This window comes from Orcinus orca, chromosome 2, assembly GCF_937001465.1.
Source record: "Orcinus orca chromosome 2, mOrcOrc1.1, whole genome shotgun sequence".
NCBI lineage: Eukaryota > Metazoa > Chordata > Mammalia > Artiodactyla > Delphinidae > Orcinus > Orcinus orca.
Window position 1 is genome coordinate 186,518,011 of NC_064560.1, and position 16,932 is coordinate 186,534,942.

At 37.6% G+C, this 16,932-nt stretch overlaps 1 protein-coding gene across 9 annotated transcripts in view; it reads right to left on the minus strand.

The window, feature by feature from the left end:
* PTPN21 (protein tyrosine phosphatase non-receptor type 21) overlaps positions 1–16,932 on the minus strand; it is an 89,603-nt gene that overhangs the window by 48,215 nt on the left and 24,456 nt on the right. For all 9 annotated transcript variants that reach the window (XR_007475168.1, XR_007475190.1, XR_007475183.1 and 6 more), the window contains exons 3-10: positions 11,740–11,909; positions 8,191–8,288; positions 6,874–6,941; positions 6,005–6,075; positions 3,895–3,982; positions 3,417–3,505; positions 1,589–1,676; positions 760–839 (exon numbers count right to left, since the gene is read on the minus strand). Coding sequence is in view for 5 of the 9 variants with exons in the window: in XM_049705270.1 (XP_049561227.1) it covers positions 760–839; positions 1,589–1,676; positions 3,417–3,505; positions 3,895–3,982; positions 6,005–6,075; positions 6,874–6,941; positions 8,191–8,288; positions 11,740–11,909 (752 nt within the window). In the remaining 4 variants the exon portion in view is untranslated. The remainder of the gene's footprint in view (positions 1–759; positions 840–1,588; positions 1,677–3,416; positions 3,506–3,894; positions 3,983–6,004; positions 6,076–6,873; positions 6,942–8,190; positions 8,289–11,739; positions 11,910–16,932) is intronic.

The following is a 16,932-nucleotide window of genomic DNA, read 5'->3' on the forward strand; positions in this document are numbered from 1 at the left end:
AAAGCCAACTGAGAAGAAATAGGCTTAGAAAAAGCAGGAGAGCGTGGGGTCCTGGCAGCCAAGGAAGAGCAGGGAGCAGGGGGGAAGGGATGAGCAGAGCTTCGGTGCTGCCCAGGAGTCAAGTGAAAGAACTCCTGAAATGACCACTGAGTGAAAGTCACTGTCACTCCGACAAGCGGCATCAGTGCCGTGGCAGCTTAGGGGAAATGGAGTGGAAGGAAGGCGAGAGAGCAAGATTATACAACTCTTTTGAAGAAATCAGCTGTAGAAGAGAAGAGAGATACGGCACCGTGACTAGAGGGCATGTGGAACGAAGGAAAATTTTTAAGAGGTAAAATATTACAGCATGTTTGTATCCTGATGGGAATGATCCAGCAGAAGGGGGAAACCCATGTGGGCTAAGGAAAACGTACATTTAGGAACAAGGGGTATAAATTCTTCAAAAGGCTTGAAAAGCTGAATAACCTTTTTTTACTCAAAATGTTGATTAAAAAAAAAATTCCATTTTAGCTTTCATGAATTAGAATAATTCTAGTTACTAGCTGAAAGAAATCTTAGAGGCATATCTGTAGTTATTAGAGGTTGGTCCAAAGCTAAAACTGAGAAATAAAATTTTGACATCCAAAAGTAAAGAGATTATTATAAAAATGATATATTTTCCTTTTTTAAATTTGCCTTTCTAGATGATATACTATAGTTTGAGATGAAAACTTCTAAGCTTATCACCTCCCACAGTTTCTGTGAGCAGGGTATACTTACAGGCTGCACTGATTCAATCTGTAAAACTTGTGTCGCGCAACACAGAGTCTCCACACGTATTTTGCTGTTTCCATGTCTTCCTAGCAAACAAAATATGCACAAAGTAAACAAAAGCACATCTACAACTTGATACAGAGCTTATCTGAGAACAAGACAGAACTGGGTGACATATTATTTCAAAGTCACTTTCCACACATTGGGATTCTCTCATTTTCTAAAATTGCACCCCTCGTATGAATGTTGTAATTAGGACTCAGATTATGAAGACAAACAAAAAGCTGCTCAACGGTGTGATTCTTACATTAAACAGTTTCAAAATGACTGAGAAATTTTAAAATTATGAAAATGTCCACTTCTACTACTGACAACTAGATACTCAAAGACATTTTTAAATAAAACGTTTTTATTACTGACGACTAGATACTCAAAGACATTTTTAAACAAAATGACCCAGTGACTTATTGCTTTCATCAAGAGAGTAAAAGTAACTGTGAAATGGTATTTCTAAAGAGCTGTTCACTTATCAGTGGAAGTTAAGATACCAGTGTTTACTCTCTCCCATACTTAATAGTCCTTTAAATTTAATTTAAAGATCATAATCAGATAGTATTTATCCAAAGACTCATTCATTCATTCAACAGTATTTACTGAGCAACTAGTTTTTGCTAAGTACTACTATACAAAATGTTATAAAGTATTATAAAATTTTATGTTTTATAAAACTATGAAATACTATATAATTTTAATCCTACCCCCCCCAAACACACATACACACAGAAGTGTTAATTTTAGGAAAAACATTACATACAGATTCCTAATGTTTACTCACAGTCTGAAACTGGATGGTCTCCTCTTTATTTGACAGCTCTAATGCAAAAAAGGACTTATTGTGGGACATGTTAGCAATATCATGCCACCTGAAGAACAACAAACAGCAAATGGCAGTGTGAGTGCTCAGGTTTTTTACTAAGAGAATATATGAGTTTTTCCTTTTTGAGCTTAATATATAAGCTACTATCTGTTTATCATTTTAGAAAGAAAACAGTGGTTTTAATCAGCTCGCGTGCATTTTCCAATTGAAGTGACAACAGCTAGTGGCAAGAAGTAAAAGCATGTATACTAAAATGAAGGCAGAGTATTTAAAAATGTAAAATCTATTTATCCTCATTGGCTGCACTAATTTGATCAAATATCCCACTCTCAGCTGGTTGCCAATGCCTCCTTCACTCACTCAACAAACATTTTAAAGGATACCCACTATGATAACACCAGAAATTGTGTTTGGTCCTAGGATACTAAGAGCAGTAAGGGACAGTGCTTCCCTCAAAGGGCCACAGATGGAGGGTAGGGCTGATAGAGAACACAGAAGCAGACAAATACTGTTAAGTTCTGCACGTATACAGGGCAAAATAAGGCACAAAACTAGAGGAGAGCTGCTCTGAAAAGCTGGTGGTGCAGGGTGAAGATAAAGTTCCAATCCAAAGAGTGAACTATTCTGGGTGTGTTCACCAGGATTCAAACTCCGATTTGGAACTTTCTAACTCTATTTTACTACGTTCAGATTTTATATATTAATATTCCATTTTATTACGTAACTGTATAATTTTATAAAAGGGAAAAATAGGTCTGGAAGAACAAAATCTATCCCTCTTTATCCTTCTCCATTATATTAGATTTATTTAAATTTAAAATAAAATTCATTTGTAGTAATTTGGTGCTTAACCGTTAAACCTAAAGATTATTAGCATCATATTAAAGAAGGCAATTTTAGAATTTCCTATCCAGTGAGATAAAGGAAGCCAGTGGGATGTCTCCCAATGTCAGGGCCCTGCCCTTCCGGTGCAGGCCAGATCCATTTCTACCCCCTACCCTGCAGCTCAGCATGTCCGGAAGACGACGAGCAGCTTGGGGACATGAGAGCAATCGCCAAATGGGAGCCACCTGACCCAGTGCAGTACAGCCTAGGAGTGGGGATCTACTCCCCAAGCCGGGTACACGCTCTGTGGTCCTAATCACCATGGAGGATTCAGGGCCCAAAAGACAGTAAAGCAAAGGAAATGAAGAGTCAAAGGATACTGAAAAGGAAATTTAAATCACCTGAAATCTCATTGTTCAGAGCCAGCCACTGTTAGCACATTGCTATATATCCTTTCTGTCCTTCTTACTAGATACATTCCAAGATTTCCACAAATGGATAGTATCACTTTTTTATAATCAAGAAAAGAAAAATCAACATTATAAGAAGTAATTGAAATTTCTTTAGATGTTGGTATTTTAGGAATTTTGGTACAAACTAGAATCAGAGAAAGGCCTAGAGTTTCCACAAGAAATAGCCCTGGAAACCAGAGCTCAAATGAAAAATTCACACCAAGACAAAGAATGACCTTCATATGGTAAGAAAAGGGTCACACATTTTTAAGCATTTCATAAGCAGGCCATCGTTACAAGCACTATTTTCTACAATTTGGTTTGAAGAAAGTATCTTATAAAAAGAACCATTGCAGTCAGGTGCTGTTTTATTCTAGGGAGGGCATATTTCCATGTTCTAGTGAGGCCTTGGGAGAGATTTACTTGTGAGTGATATAACTAGCACAGGTACTAAAAAATATCACCAACAGGAGCCACAGAAAGTGCACAGAAAGATGTAAGAAAAATACCTAAATATCACAGGAGGCCTTCCATTCTTATGTTTCACAAAGATACCTTCGAGACACGCTCCGATGGATATGTCGCTGCCTTGGCTATCCTAAGAGGAGAAAGCGGAAAAGGAAACTCGGGCAGCAGATGCATAAGAACCACAATGACCACACCTACTTCCCTACGCTTGTGTCCCAGATAGGAAATGTTCAGAAGACCTATGCTGAAGGCAAAAAGTCTGCAAGGTATAAATGTACCTACCATCTTGTAAATACATATGAAAACAGAGTTGGGCTCCTTAAGGAACTCTATTTCAAGAGCACTTCCAAGAACAAAGCACAAAACAGGAATGTGTTTTACTACAAAATTTTGGTCACAAGGACCTCAGCTTTTACGTTTCTTTGGCCTTTGCACAGCAGGGCAACCCTGGGCTTCCCCGCTCTTCTGGCAGAATTACTAAGATGCCTTTGGCAAGCCCAGTCTTCGTGCCACGCTTACCTTGGCAGGGTAGCTCTCTTCTCCATAGCCGTCCATTCTCTCTATCTCCTGCATGTATAGCATTTCAGCATCAGGAGCTGTCAGCCCTCTGCAACCCACAAGAAGTTAGTCAGATTGTTCACAAAACTAAAAAAATGTTTTACGAAAAGCTTTTGTAAAAAAACTACATATCAATTTGTCATAAAACAGTAGAAACATTTCAAGTTTCTAAGCATCTGTGATTAGTTATATCAATGCATCAGTATTTACTGAAAACCAACTGCATGCAAAAGCACTGTGCTGAATGCTGAGGGTTAGTTATGTAAGATCCTACCCCTTGTACTTTAGGCAGGTAAGGGGAAAGGCAGGAAATAAAACCACCACCTAAAATAATCTTCAGTGAAAGCTAGAATTCTTTCTAAACCACCAAAGTATCAGGCAATACTAAGCCCTGTGTGCTAAATTGCAAACGGTAAGTGCTGCAAGTAAGGGTTAGAAGATGGAAATCCTTCTTAGCTCCGGTGACAGAATTACAAGAATGGGTGTGTAGGTAGGAAGGCACTCAACTGCATGGACATGTGCCTCTCCAGCCTCATCTTCTGCTGCTCTCCCACAGCCACAAGGCACCCCACACTGCGACCATCCCAAATGCAGCATTTCTTTGAATATACCACATTCCCTCATGCCTCCGGGCCTTTGTACATGCTAATCCCGCTTCCTGGTATACCTGTCACCCACTTGTGTACCTGGTCAGTCCCTAATACCCTTCAAGACTCAGCCTACATGTCACTCCTTCTTTGTCACCTTCTGTGACTGCCCTGAGTCTAAGTCAAATGCCCTTGCTCTGGGTAGAACCACCACATTCTGTGCACACCTCTCCCCCGTACCCATTAGCAGTATCACTATTACTATTACCATGGGCTGTCCTGCCTATCCCTTAAGATGCCAAAGCAGGGAATACATTCTTTGATGGCAGATCATCGTTCTATTTATCTTTGTGCCACAGCATTGAGCACTCTGCCTCATACGGAATAACAGCACTAAACTATCTTTTCAGGAGATGCACAAATGAATGAGTGAAAATAACAAAAGATAGAGTGATGTGTGCCTGAGGGGTTAATTATGCTGAAAAAAAAAAAGGTTCATTTGGACAGCAGAAGGTAAAGCTGGAATGGCAGGATTTAACCAACTTGTGGGAAGCCTTTAATCCCAGGGGTAATGAACTTAGGCTGGGGGAAAGCAAGAAGAGATTCATGAACATTTGAGGAGAAGAGGGGAGACAAGTCAAAAGTGATATTTTAGGAAGATTAATCTTTTGTGAGTGACTGTATGGATTTGAGTGGGGACAGATTAAAGGCAAAAGGTTATTTTTAATGGGAGGGGATGAATAATAGGTTATACTTAGACAGACCTGGGTTCAGATCCCACCTCTACCACATGTAACTTTGGGCAAGTTATTTAGTCTTTGTGAGCTTGATTTTCCCAATCTGTAAGGAGATAGTAACATTTACCTTAAAGAATGGTTATAAGAATTTAATGATATATAAAGTACTTGGAACTGCGTGGTATTTGGTTTAGAATAAAACCTAGCATTCTCTAGGACAGGGTTTTTGGACAACACATACAGATTCACTCTCAAAGAAAGTCACTTTCTGCCCAGAAGCAGGGGTCAGGGCAATAAGCACCACAGCTCTCAGCAGAGCTCCCCCAGAGGACAGAAACACAGCTTCCAAAGGTGTAAGGTGGGGGACTAGGGGGGCGGACACAAAAGAAAACATCACATCTGCCACATCACAAAAGAAAACGTCTCCCTAATCTTGCATTAACCTACACAGGACCGAGTCACCACCAAAACCTTTAAGACATGGGATGAAGAACTGTCATCCTTCAGTGACTGCAGCTTTCCACCTCCTCAGTTTCATCAATGATAAAAAATGAATAATAAATGAGTTAATACGGGTAAGTGCTCATAAGAACACTTGGCACGCTGTGAGAGCTCTGCAAAGGTTGGCTCCTGGTAACTAGCAGTAGTAGCAGCAGCAGTAGTAAAGTTCCAAATTTAATGGTGTCGATGCATGGTTCAAATTCAAACAGGCATTAGCTCTAACCTATTTCCACTTCTCAGCATTACCTGTATTTCTGATGCAGTAAGGCCACTTTTTGGGTTGCTTCTTCCAATACTTTTTCATCTTGTAACCACTCCTGGAAAAAACATACTGCAGTAAGTATGCAAACAAATCACCCAAATTTCTTAGAAGGAACGTTACTGACTCTTGCCACCAGCAGGCAAAACTAGGGCTAGTGTTAATGTGTGCGAGCTTTGCTTAAGGACATAATCATGATCTTTCTAAGGAATGACGTGGCTTCTGCTCAGGAGCCAAAACACTTGCCCTGCCTTCTCAATTCATCCCAGAGAAAGTTTCAGATGAGTTATTTCAGTTTGGTAACGTCATCAGCCAGTTCCAAGCCCAGCACATAACACCTTGTGCATTCCCTGGCTGGTTGTGTAGACACTCGGAAGAGCGTACCACCTCCCGTAGTTGTTCCGACACACAGTTTCCCTGTCAGTTCCATCAGTAGTGACTTTAAACTGTAGAAGGCAGTATATCTTTTTGTCATCTACTCTTTAATTTGCTGATGAGAAACCAAATCCATTTCAACATAACTCTGTCAGGTTTTGAGCCTTCAGTTAAAAGCAAAACCTCTATGTGGTTCCACAGAAGTTGGAAATCTGTCCCTCTCTTTAGACTCACAGCCAAACACAAAATGAATTTCTCTGGCTGCAGTCCAATGACCACAGACCCTTCTGTTTCTGTGGGTTTACAAGGACCAGAAGACAACAGGCAAAGCATTTACACTTGAGCTGTTTATAAGAGGAAATTGATTTTTTAAACTCTATTCCCGCCTAGTAAGTCTACTATATGGACTTCATTTCAGGGAATATTAAGGGTATGGAAATAAATTGTTTTTAAAAAGGCCCAATGTCAAAAGAATTCTTACCACAGGAAGCAAGGCAAATTTCTGAAGAAAGTCCTGGGATTCATACTGATCAAAGTCACCAAAATCAGCTATATAAAATGACAAATATTCACATGTCAGTTATGCTTAACTGGAAGCAAAACATGCAGAACTAAATTCAATATGCAGTATAAAGATGGTGTGCTTATGATTTAGAAGTCAAATTTGCCTTATAGCTTATAAAGTGTATACTTTAAAAATACCTTTTTAAAAACATTAATTAGGTAGATTCATGTGTCTTGACTTGGAAAAAATGCCTTTTAATAAAGTGAAAAAAGCCAAGTTACAGACTATATATAAACCATCTCTTTTTTTGTCATTAAAAAACAAACAAAACCTACTTTGTAATCCTGTATGCTTACTTATGCACAGAAAAATGTCAGGAAGAAACCAAACCATTCATGGTAGTGATTATCTCTAGGGAAAGGAACTAGATCATCTGAATATGTTACAGCAAGATGTATTTGTTTAGAAACTTTTAATTGTTCAAAACATTGATAGTTCAGCAAAAAGCTTGGGAAAAACTAACTCTTAAAGCCAAAGACGACACTTAGGAAGCTTCAAAGTACCTTGAACAGGAATGTGGCTCCATGTGTATCAGGCATTTATTTGTCTAGAAATGACATATGTCTCCATGCCTGCTAATATCTGATGGAACTTTATTAATGATTCTTCTGATTAAATTTCAATTCCCAAGAGTAAATGCCAGTTACCATTTGAAATAATGCCCCATCAGAAGTCTTTCCAAAGTATATTACATACATGTAAATACATATAGATTAGACATGTGAAAAATGAGTTAATTCAAAAATACTTGTGAAATGCAGAACTATCTATTATGATTGACGATGTTCTATAACCTAGGACAACTGAGAAACCAAACAAATGACGTACACTTAGAGTATAAGCGAACGTAACCTCATCAACCACATTGATCTTTCTTCTGAAAATATTAGCTAGCAGCAGATCAAGTTCCTGAACTAAAGGAATACACAGCTTATTAAATGCTATACATGTGTGTGCATATGTGTGTATTTCCTCTCTATTTTTGGTCTGTGCGCTCTGTTGACGTAACATGCTTAACCTTCCAGAAGTCTCGTATTTCACTGAAGTAATCCAAACTCATTTTTTTCCCCACAAGGAAGCCCCTTAGATAACAGAATATTCCACTAATATAAAAAACTACTTTATAGTAGTTATTTTCTATAAAGTCAGTTACTTTAAGAATCCCTTGCTGTTTCTGTTTAACATACATTTTAATCTGATAGATTTATTATATGATCAAGTGCCATTATTTACCTTGAACAGCCAAGCCTGCTAGCTGAATTGCTTGTTCTAATGTACAAGGAATGTTTCCTTCCAAGATATCCTTCTTCAGCTGCAGATAATACTGATACCTATAAAAAAAAGGTCAATTTTTAAAAGTCAATATCAGTATTACCTCCACTTGAGACACAATGCATTTTATCATAATTTGGTAGAGGAGCACAAACTAGCCAAAACCTTAAGCTCAGACGATTTCGAAGAACGACAGGAACATCCTTGACCATATCTATACCAACACACACACACACACACACACACACACATACACACACACAATATAATCAATTTATTGAGTCACTTATCCTTAATTGTAGTTATTTGAAAGCTACAAGCTACAACCATTGAGAAGACAGCTGGTCATCTGTCTTATACCCTGTAAAAGTCTCTAAGTTTTGTCCTTTTTTGTTGGAGACATAGAGAATCAATGGGCAATTTTTACTTTAGAAACTGACTCGTAACTTGGTGATGTAAGACTTTCCTAGCCCTGGAGAGTAAAGCCAGAAAAAAAATGGTTCCGGACATTTCAGACCAGCCTTATATTAAAATATTCTTTGATGAAATACCAAAAAGAATAGTTTCTAAAATGCTTTCTTAATATTCTTGGGATGTGGGTTTACTTCTGTTTATGTTGTCAATATATAGGGTATTAGTTACCAGCACAAGCTTTAGTCAAGCAGACCTAGGTTAAATTCCAGATCTCTGATTTAGCATTTTGCATGAACTTGGGCAAGTCATAATCTGTGGGTTTAAGTTATCTCTAGTAAAATGAGGGCACTGTCACCCCTTCACAAGGCTGAACATATCAAGGAATATATGTAAAGCTCTCGGCATAATACTAGAACATAGCTGGTACTTAATAAACAACTGATACTATTATCAGCAATCATCTACTTTCAGCCAGCCAGCGGTATTTCATCTGTATCACTTCTCCATTTCCATAAGCTCTATAGTGAAGATTTATTCTGCTTTCCTCTTATTTTTTCACTTAGGTAATTACTAGGGCCTACTATGCATCAAGCATTGTTCTAGATGCTGGGGATACGGTGCTGAACGAAGATCCAGCAACTCTCTGCCAATACGGTCTATAGAACCATCTTGAATCCAGAATCTCTTCCAGGTTTGACGTCTGTGAGGTTCAACCCAGTTACAGTTCACATTTGAATTCCCCTGAGAGCCCACCCTTTTAATCATTTCATATGTCCTTACATCATCCTATTTTAGCTACCTTTGAGGTTTCCATTCTTTGTTACCAAAAAGCTTGACCAGAACACCATCCTTTTAAACAAGGATTTAGATCCCACTTATCCCCTTCCACCTGCTAGTAGAACCCACAGACTTCCCTCAATCAGCAAATAGAATGCTGGTAGCTCTGAGATCTTGTCAAAGAAGAAACCTTGAAACATTCTCCCAGGCAGCTCCTTTCAAACACCTAAAGAAGTCTATCTATTGAATATGCTGTCCACATATTCCACTCTAAATATTCTTGGTTCTTTCCTTAAATCAAATCACTGGAAAGCAGGTCCACCCTCTAGACTAATGCCTAGATTATGGCATATACATTCCTAACTTGTCTCCTGCCTATAGTCTTGTCACCTATAATCTACCCTCCATGATGGGTGCTTTGTAAAATGCACATTTCATCATTCCCGTCCATTAAAATTCAAAAATGTCTGCCCCTGTTGATCTATGACTTTATGACTAGGACATTCCTTTTTTCAAGTCTCCGTTCTCCCCTCGAAGTAATGTCTGAAATTTCCTGAAAACATCAGTTGCTTTTACTATCCCCCTACTTTGCACAAGCTACTCCCGCTAACTAGAAAATTCCTTGTAAAGTCAAGTGAAAAGTCAACTTCTTTACACCCTGTTCATGTTCCCCACATCCCACCCCTAGGAATCCAGTGCTTTAATTAAAGCATGTATTATCATAATATACTATAATTGTTCATTTACATAGACTGTCAGTTCTACCAGATTGTGAGCAACTCCTCCAGAGTAAGAGTAAAGTATATCCATTCATATATTCATCTCCCAGAGTAACCAATATAATTCTCACATACCATATTATATCTTCAATAAATGTTTAAATAAATGAGCCAAAGTGGTCAGTCACTGTTTATTCCTCCTGGCTTCTACTTCTCTCTTCAATATTTATGTCTCAGATCTGTTTTATAGCCAGTTCATGCTTATCCCTACAACCTGTTTCTAGCTTCTTTGGTTATCCACCTTCTTCCAAAAATTAACTCTGAACTCAGTACTTAAAAAGAATATTCCACAAACACAGGGCAGTACCAGGTTCTTACTATCTGCAAGGCATTGTGTTAGATATTATGCGAAAGGCAAAGTTAAAGAAAACATGGGTTTAAAATCTAAGGAAAAGACACGTACAAACATAACTGTAGTGAAAGGCTGTGACAACTGCCATCGTAAGTACAAGCAAATTCTAGAATAGTCTGGAGGAGGCAAGACTCATTCCACCCTGAGGGACCACAGAAGCTTTATGGAGGAGGTGCCTTTTGAACTAAAATCAGATGAACAGGATTCCAGTACATATTTATGAAAGAAAGGTCTTGGACACAAAGGTGAAAAGGCATGCAGCATGTTCAGCACACTAGAAGTAGTCCAGCTTGGCTCGAAAGTAATGTTAAATGGGGTTAAAAAGATAAGGTAATGGTGGATTTTGAAGAATGTGAAAGGCAGGCTCAAGAATCCAAATTTGGTATAAACAAAAAGGTCCTACTGTATAGCACAGAAAACTATATTCAATATCCTATGATAAACCATAACGGAAAAGAATATTAAAAAAACAATGTGTATATATACACATATATATATATATGTATATATAACTGAATCACTTTGCTGTACAGCAGTAATTAACACAACAGTGTAAATCAACTGTACTTCAATTAAAAAAAAGAATCCAAATTTGATCCCTTGTTTTTTCTTTTGTTATTGCCAAGAAAAAAAAGAACATTTAGTTCCTCTATCCCACTCCTTAATACATTCTACCCTTGCTGCCTTTGTCCCTTTTAAGTGCACTTATTGGCCAAACTTTTCTGATCTCAAACACCTCCCCCACCTCCCCTTTGCCCCACACCTATGTACAGAATACTATGGCTACTGGTGTCAGAATTAGAAGGACCCTTCTACACATTTCCTTGAGGAGTAAACGCAGATTTTGTGACAATTTTTTTTAAATCTCCTCTCTCATTTCATTGTTACAAAGGTCAGAAAAAACTCAACAAAAACATTAAAGGTGACATCACTACAAGAAGAGTTCACAGCCAGGGTAAAAACATCATTTTTCCTTTGAATCATTCCTTCATACCCGTGAACCCATAACTCATGCAACATGCAGTAAAGCACTGTGACACACCACATACCAGCACCTCCACGTAATACTGAGGCTAAAAATGCAGGGGCAAGAGGGCAAAGTTTAGCCTTATCTCCTGACTCCAACCTTAATTTCACCTTTTTAATTTCACTGGATTTCCTAGAAACAAACAGCACATTATTTCTTACCTGGTAATCTCCTGCTGCAGCTGTGAAACTGAAGGCACATAAAACACCACTCCAAAATAGACGGTAGGTTCCAATGCATATTTATCCAGCTGCTTCTTTAGAGGTTTTTCCAAATCTACCCACCGGCGCTGGTTTTGCTTGTTGTAGTACCAGAGGCTGAAGTAAGTGATCTGGAAAGAGGGAGAATCACTGAAGGAAGCAGAAATGTACAAAAGGATTTAATTGCTCTAATCCATGACCTGGGACCAAGTGACCGTCTCCTATTGCTTCTCTTCTCAGAAAGGGACCACAGCAAAAGCCGAAGGGGGGGAAAAAAAAAAAGGAGGCAAGACCTATCTCTATCTAGACACTCATTCAGGAAATAGAGGCGAAAAGTCGGTTACGCTTGCAGACTGTTTCTTGAACCCTGCATAGAAAAATGTCTAGACATCAGAATGCAGCAGGTGCTACAGGATTTTACATAAGTTCAACAAAAAAACGTAAAATGTTTAGTTTTTAAATTATCAAAATACTACATTACCGTAATTAATATTTTATAATAAGCATAACTGGGGTTTGACCTAGTTGAATTCTGACTAGTGTTAATCCAACTTGTCACTACGCTCAAATTTGGCATCTATGAATAAATTATTTCATGTAAATACCAAAAATTCTAGTAATAAAGATGTAATTGCAACTTTTCTTTGCCCCCCGCAAAGTTCACTAGATACAAATTTAAGCAACTGTAATGCTGTGGAGGTAAATACACACATACACACACACACACACACACACACACACACACCCCATGAGAAAAGCTATATACCTAAAGCAGTAAAATAACTTAAGTGTCTTACTCGGAGGTTTAAGAAAAATGCCCAGATATGAGCATTCAAATCTTAGTTGCTGTGTAATAAACTGTTCTAGTAAATCAATCCTAACCCTGGGCCTTGTCCATCTGAAAAAGTGCTAATGCACTTAAGGGTTGAAATGACAGCCTCAGGCCACTGCTAATATTTACCTCAAAAATCCATTTACAGATCAAGGCAATGGAAAAATCACTGCTTTGTTCTAGATTCTTAGAGTAACACTGTCAAATAGAACTTCCTACGATGATGGGACTGCTCTGTATCTGCACTCTCCAGTATAACACACATGTGGCTACTGGGGACTTGAAATGTGGCTAGTGCAGCTGAGGCACCAAATCCCCAATGTTACTTAATTTTAACTGACTTAAATAACCGCAAACATCTAGTGGCCATTATACTGGATAATATAGCTTTAGAGCAACAATAAAACAAGAACTAACACTCAGGCCATTTCTTTAACCTGTAATCCTCAAAAAAATGAGTTTTTAATTTACAGAGAAAAAGTGACCTCAATATTCAAACATGTCCTCAGGGGGCTTCCATGGTGGTGCAGTGGTTGAGAGTCCGCCTGCCGATGCAGGGGACACAGGTTCGTGCCCCGGTCTGGGAAGATCCCACATGCCGCGGAGCGGCTGGACCTGTGAGCCACGGCCGCTGGGCCTGCACGTCTGGAGCCTGTGCTCCGCAACGGGAGAGGCCACAACAGTGAGAGGCCCGTGTACCGCAAAAAACAAAACAAAACATGTCCTCAATATTAATAATTTCATCTTACAAGTTTTTACAAAGAAAGAACCATGCCTTTAAAATGAGTCTATTAATCAAAGAAACTCAACAAGAGTGAGGAATGTATCCATTTTCCCTTTATACACAAACAGCTAGAATAGTGCAGGAATTCAGTAAATTTTGAATGAAAGAATGAATGTTCTCCGCTTCTCAGTTGCCACCCAAGTCATCACATACGAATGGAATATTTTGGACATCTACTATGTTGGACCAGGTTCTGTTCCAAGAACTACAACAATATCATAGATTAAATCACCCCCATTACCTTATCAAATAGATACTTGTTGTGTGTGTTAAACTCTAAAACCAGTGTTTCTCCAAGTGCTGTCCTTGGACCACCTCTACCAGAATTACCTGGAGAGCAGTGAGCCCTACAGAGCTATTAAACTCTCAAGTAATTCTCGTACCCTTTAAAGTTTGAAAATCACTGCACTACAGCACACCGCCCCCCTCCAGTGTTATGTAGGAGATAGTCATATGAACAACCTATCCTTGAAAAGCTGTGTGGAGATCATTATTTTTGAAAATCCAAACACACTGTAATACAGCACAAAGTCTGAGTCCTACTGTTGTTATTTTCTGAAGTTATGATTATGTTTATAAAATAAATTATATGTTACCTGTAGGAAAAGAATAGTATCACATTTTTGGAAAACAGGTACTATTCCTATTCCTTCTTTCTTCTGAACTGCAACTTACAGAAAAGAAAAATCTGGTAACAGAAAGATGTTGCTACAAGTCCAAAGTCCTGGGTTTAATTTCCAATACTTGCTCACTGTGAAGTGGAAAAGTCAATCAGTACAATTCGGTTTTCTCAAGTGTAAAATAAGGTAATACCTCCCTCATAACTCCATCATGAGACCTAAATGTGAAACACATATGAATGCATTTTGCCACTAGAAAACCACTATATTTATAAAAGATTATTTAGTTTCACCCACTCTGCTAAACACCAACAAAATCGATTAAAGACCCTGACAAAAAAAAACTTTTCTGATTACATTTATTTGGATTGATTACAACACAATACATTTCTGTTCATTGTATTTATGTTTTGTGTTCTATTTTAGAACTAGGCTGCATGTACCATGTTTGGTCTATAAAACATACCACTGCTATGCACTTAATTCAATAAATATTTATTTTTTGCCATAAACACAGAAGACTGGATATTCTTTAGAATCTAAAACTGTTTTGGTCATAACGGTATATCACTTTTAATCAAAATTAAAAGGTCTTAAAAATACTCTTTGTAAACATTACTCTTCCCTTTAAATCTAGTTGGGCCTGAATCCTCCAAACACAAAAATTTAAATAGAATTATAAAACTATAGGTTTATTACATAATTTGTGGCTGCACCTTTTGTGAACTGATCATGATATACAAAAATATCTGAATAATCTGCTGGCATTCTAAAAATAAGCACATTCTAGAAGAAATAAACTCTTAAAAATCTGCTAAGTTTGTTTATTATAGCAATGCATTTATTATGCCACATATGGATAGAAAATCAAGAAGTACATTTGTAAAATTGCATCATAATTAGCTTTTTTATTTACAAATTATATACCTTATAAAGGAGTATCAAGAACTTTGTGCAAACAGCTGAATACAGATTTGGCAAATTATTTATTGATTAGCTATTTTAGTCATAGGAAAGTCTAAGATTTTAGACATTTGAACACTAACCCACTTTATGTTGCAGTAAAGTATTTGCTTTGGTACCTGTCCCTGTGTTCAAGTTCTCTCTTAAGTGGTAGTTCAGGCTAGCCAAAATAAAGTTTATATCTTGTAAATACTTTCAAGGAGGTATCATATTTCTAAAATTGCTCCAAGAAATGTTTATATACATATGAGTAACTAAAATCTCATAATATTATAACCCTTGGACTCAATGCTTTCTTAGAATTTCTACACATACATACTGAAATAACAACATCTGATTCCAGAGATTTTATAATATAATATGGTTTGTTTCTGAGATGAGTACGTAGAGGTTGAGCAATAAAATGTTGTGATTAAATTTCGTCAGGCATAGAATTTTCTGTATAAGTCCACTTTGGGGTATTTGTCTTGGATGACAACCTTGAGAAGCCGGATAATTAATTCTCTCCCCCCACAAAAAAATTTAAACCTATCCATAAAGAAAACAAAGGGGGAGAGGGAATCAAAGACACGTAGAGAACATTTCCTTCCTCATTCTATAGGCCAGCATTATCCTGATACCAAAGCCAGACAAAAGACACCACCATAAAAGAAATCTATAAACCAATATCCCTTATAACAATAGGTGCAAAAATCCTCAACAAAATACTAGCAAACTGAATCCAACAGCATACTGAAAAGATTATACATCATGACCAAGTGGGACTCAACCCAGCAGTACAACATAAAACAATCAATCAATGTGACATATGATTGACATGAAGGGAAAAAAACAACCATCTCAATTGACACAGAAAAAGCATTTGACAAAACCCAACACTCTTTCATGATCAAAATACTCAAACAAGGAATACAAGAGAACTTCTTGAAAGCATTTATGAAAATCCCCAGCTAACATCACACTGAATGGTAAAAGATTGAAAGCTTTTGCCCTAAGATCAGGAACAAGGCAAGTATGCCCATATTCAACACCACTAGTCAACACTGTACTGGAAATTCTAGCCAAAGCAATTAGCTAAGAAAACGAAATAAAAGCGTCCAAACTGGAAAAGTAAGAAGTAAAACCATCTCCATGCACAGATGACATGATCCTATATATTTTTAAAAATCCCAAAAGAGCCCTTACCAAAAAAACAACAACAACAACAAAACTACTAGAGCCAATAAACTCAGCAAAGTTGCAAGGTTCAAGATCAACATGCAGAAATCAGTACGGATTCCATATACCAGCAACGGAAAATTCAAAAAGGAAATTAAGAAAACAATTCCATTTATAATAGCATCCAAGAGAATAAAATACCTAGAAATAAATTTAACCAAGGAGGTGAAAAGATGTGTATACTGAACAATACAAAACATTGCTGAAAGAAATTAAATGGAAAGATATTCTGTGTTCACAGACTGGAACACTTAATATTGTTAAGATGGCAACACTACCCAAAGTGACCTACAGATTCAAATGCAATCCGTATCAAACTTCCAAGAGCCTTTTTCACAGAAATGGAAAAGCCAATCCTCAGATTCATGTGAACTGCAAGGGGACCCAAATTGGCAAAACAATATCAAAAAAGAACAAAGTTGGGAGACTCACACTTTCTAATTTTAAAACTTACTACTAAGCTACCATAATCAAAACAGTGAGATACCAGTATAAGGAGAGACGTTTAGATCAGTGACATAGAACTGAGTCCAGAAATAAATCCATGTATCTATGGTCAACTGATTTTCAACAAGAGTACCAAGACTATTCAACGGAGAAAAAAACAGTCTCTTCAACAAATGGTTCTGGGACAATTAAAGATCTGCAATCAAAAGCATGAAGCTAGACCCTGACCTCACACCATATACAAAAATTAACTCAAGCTGGATCAATGACCTAAATGTAAGGACTAAACC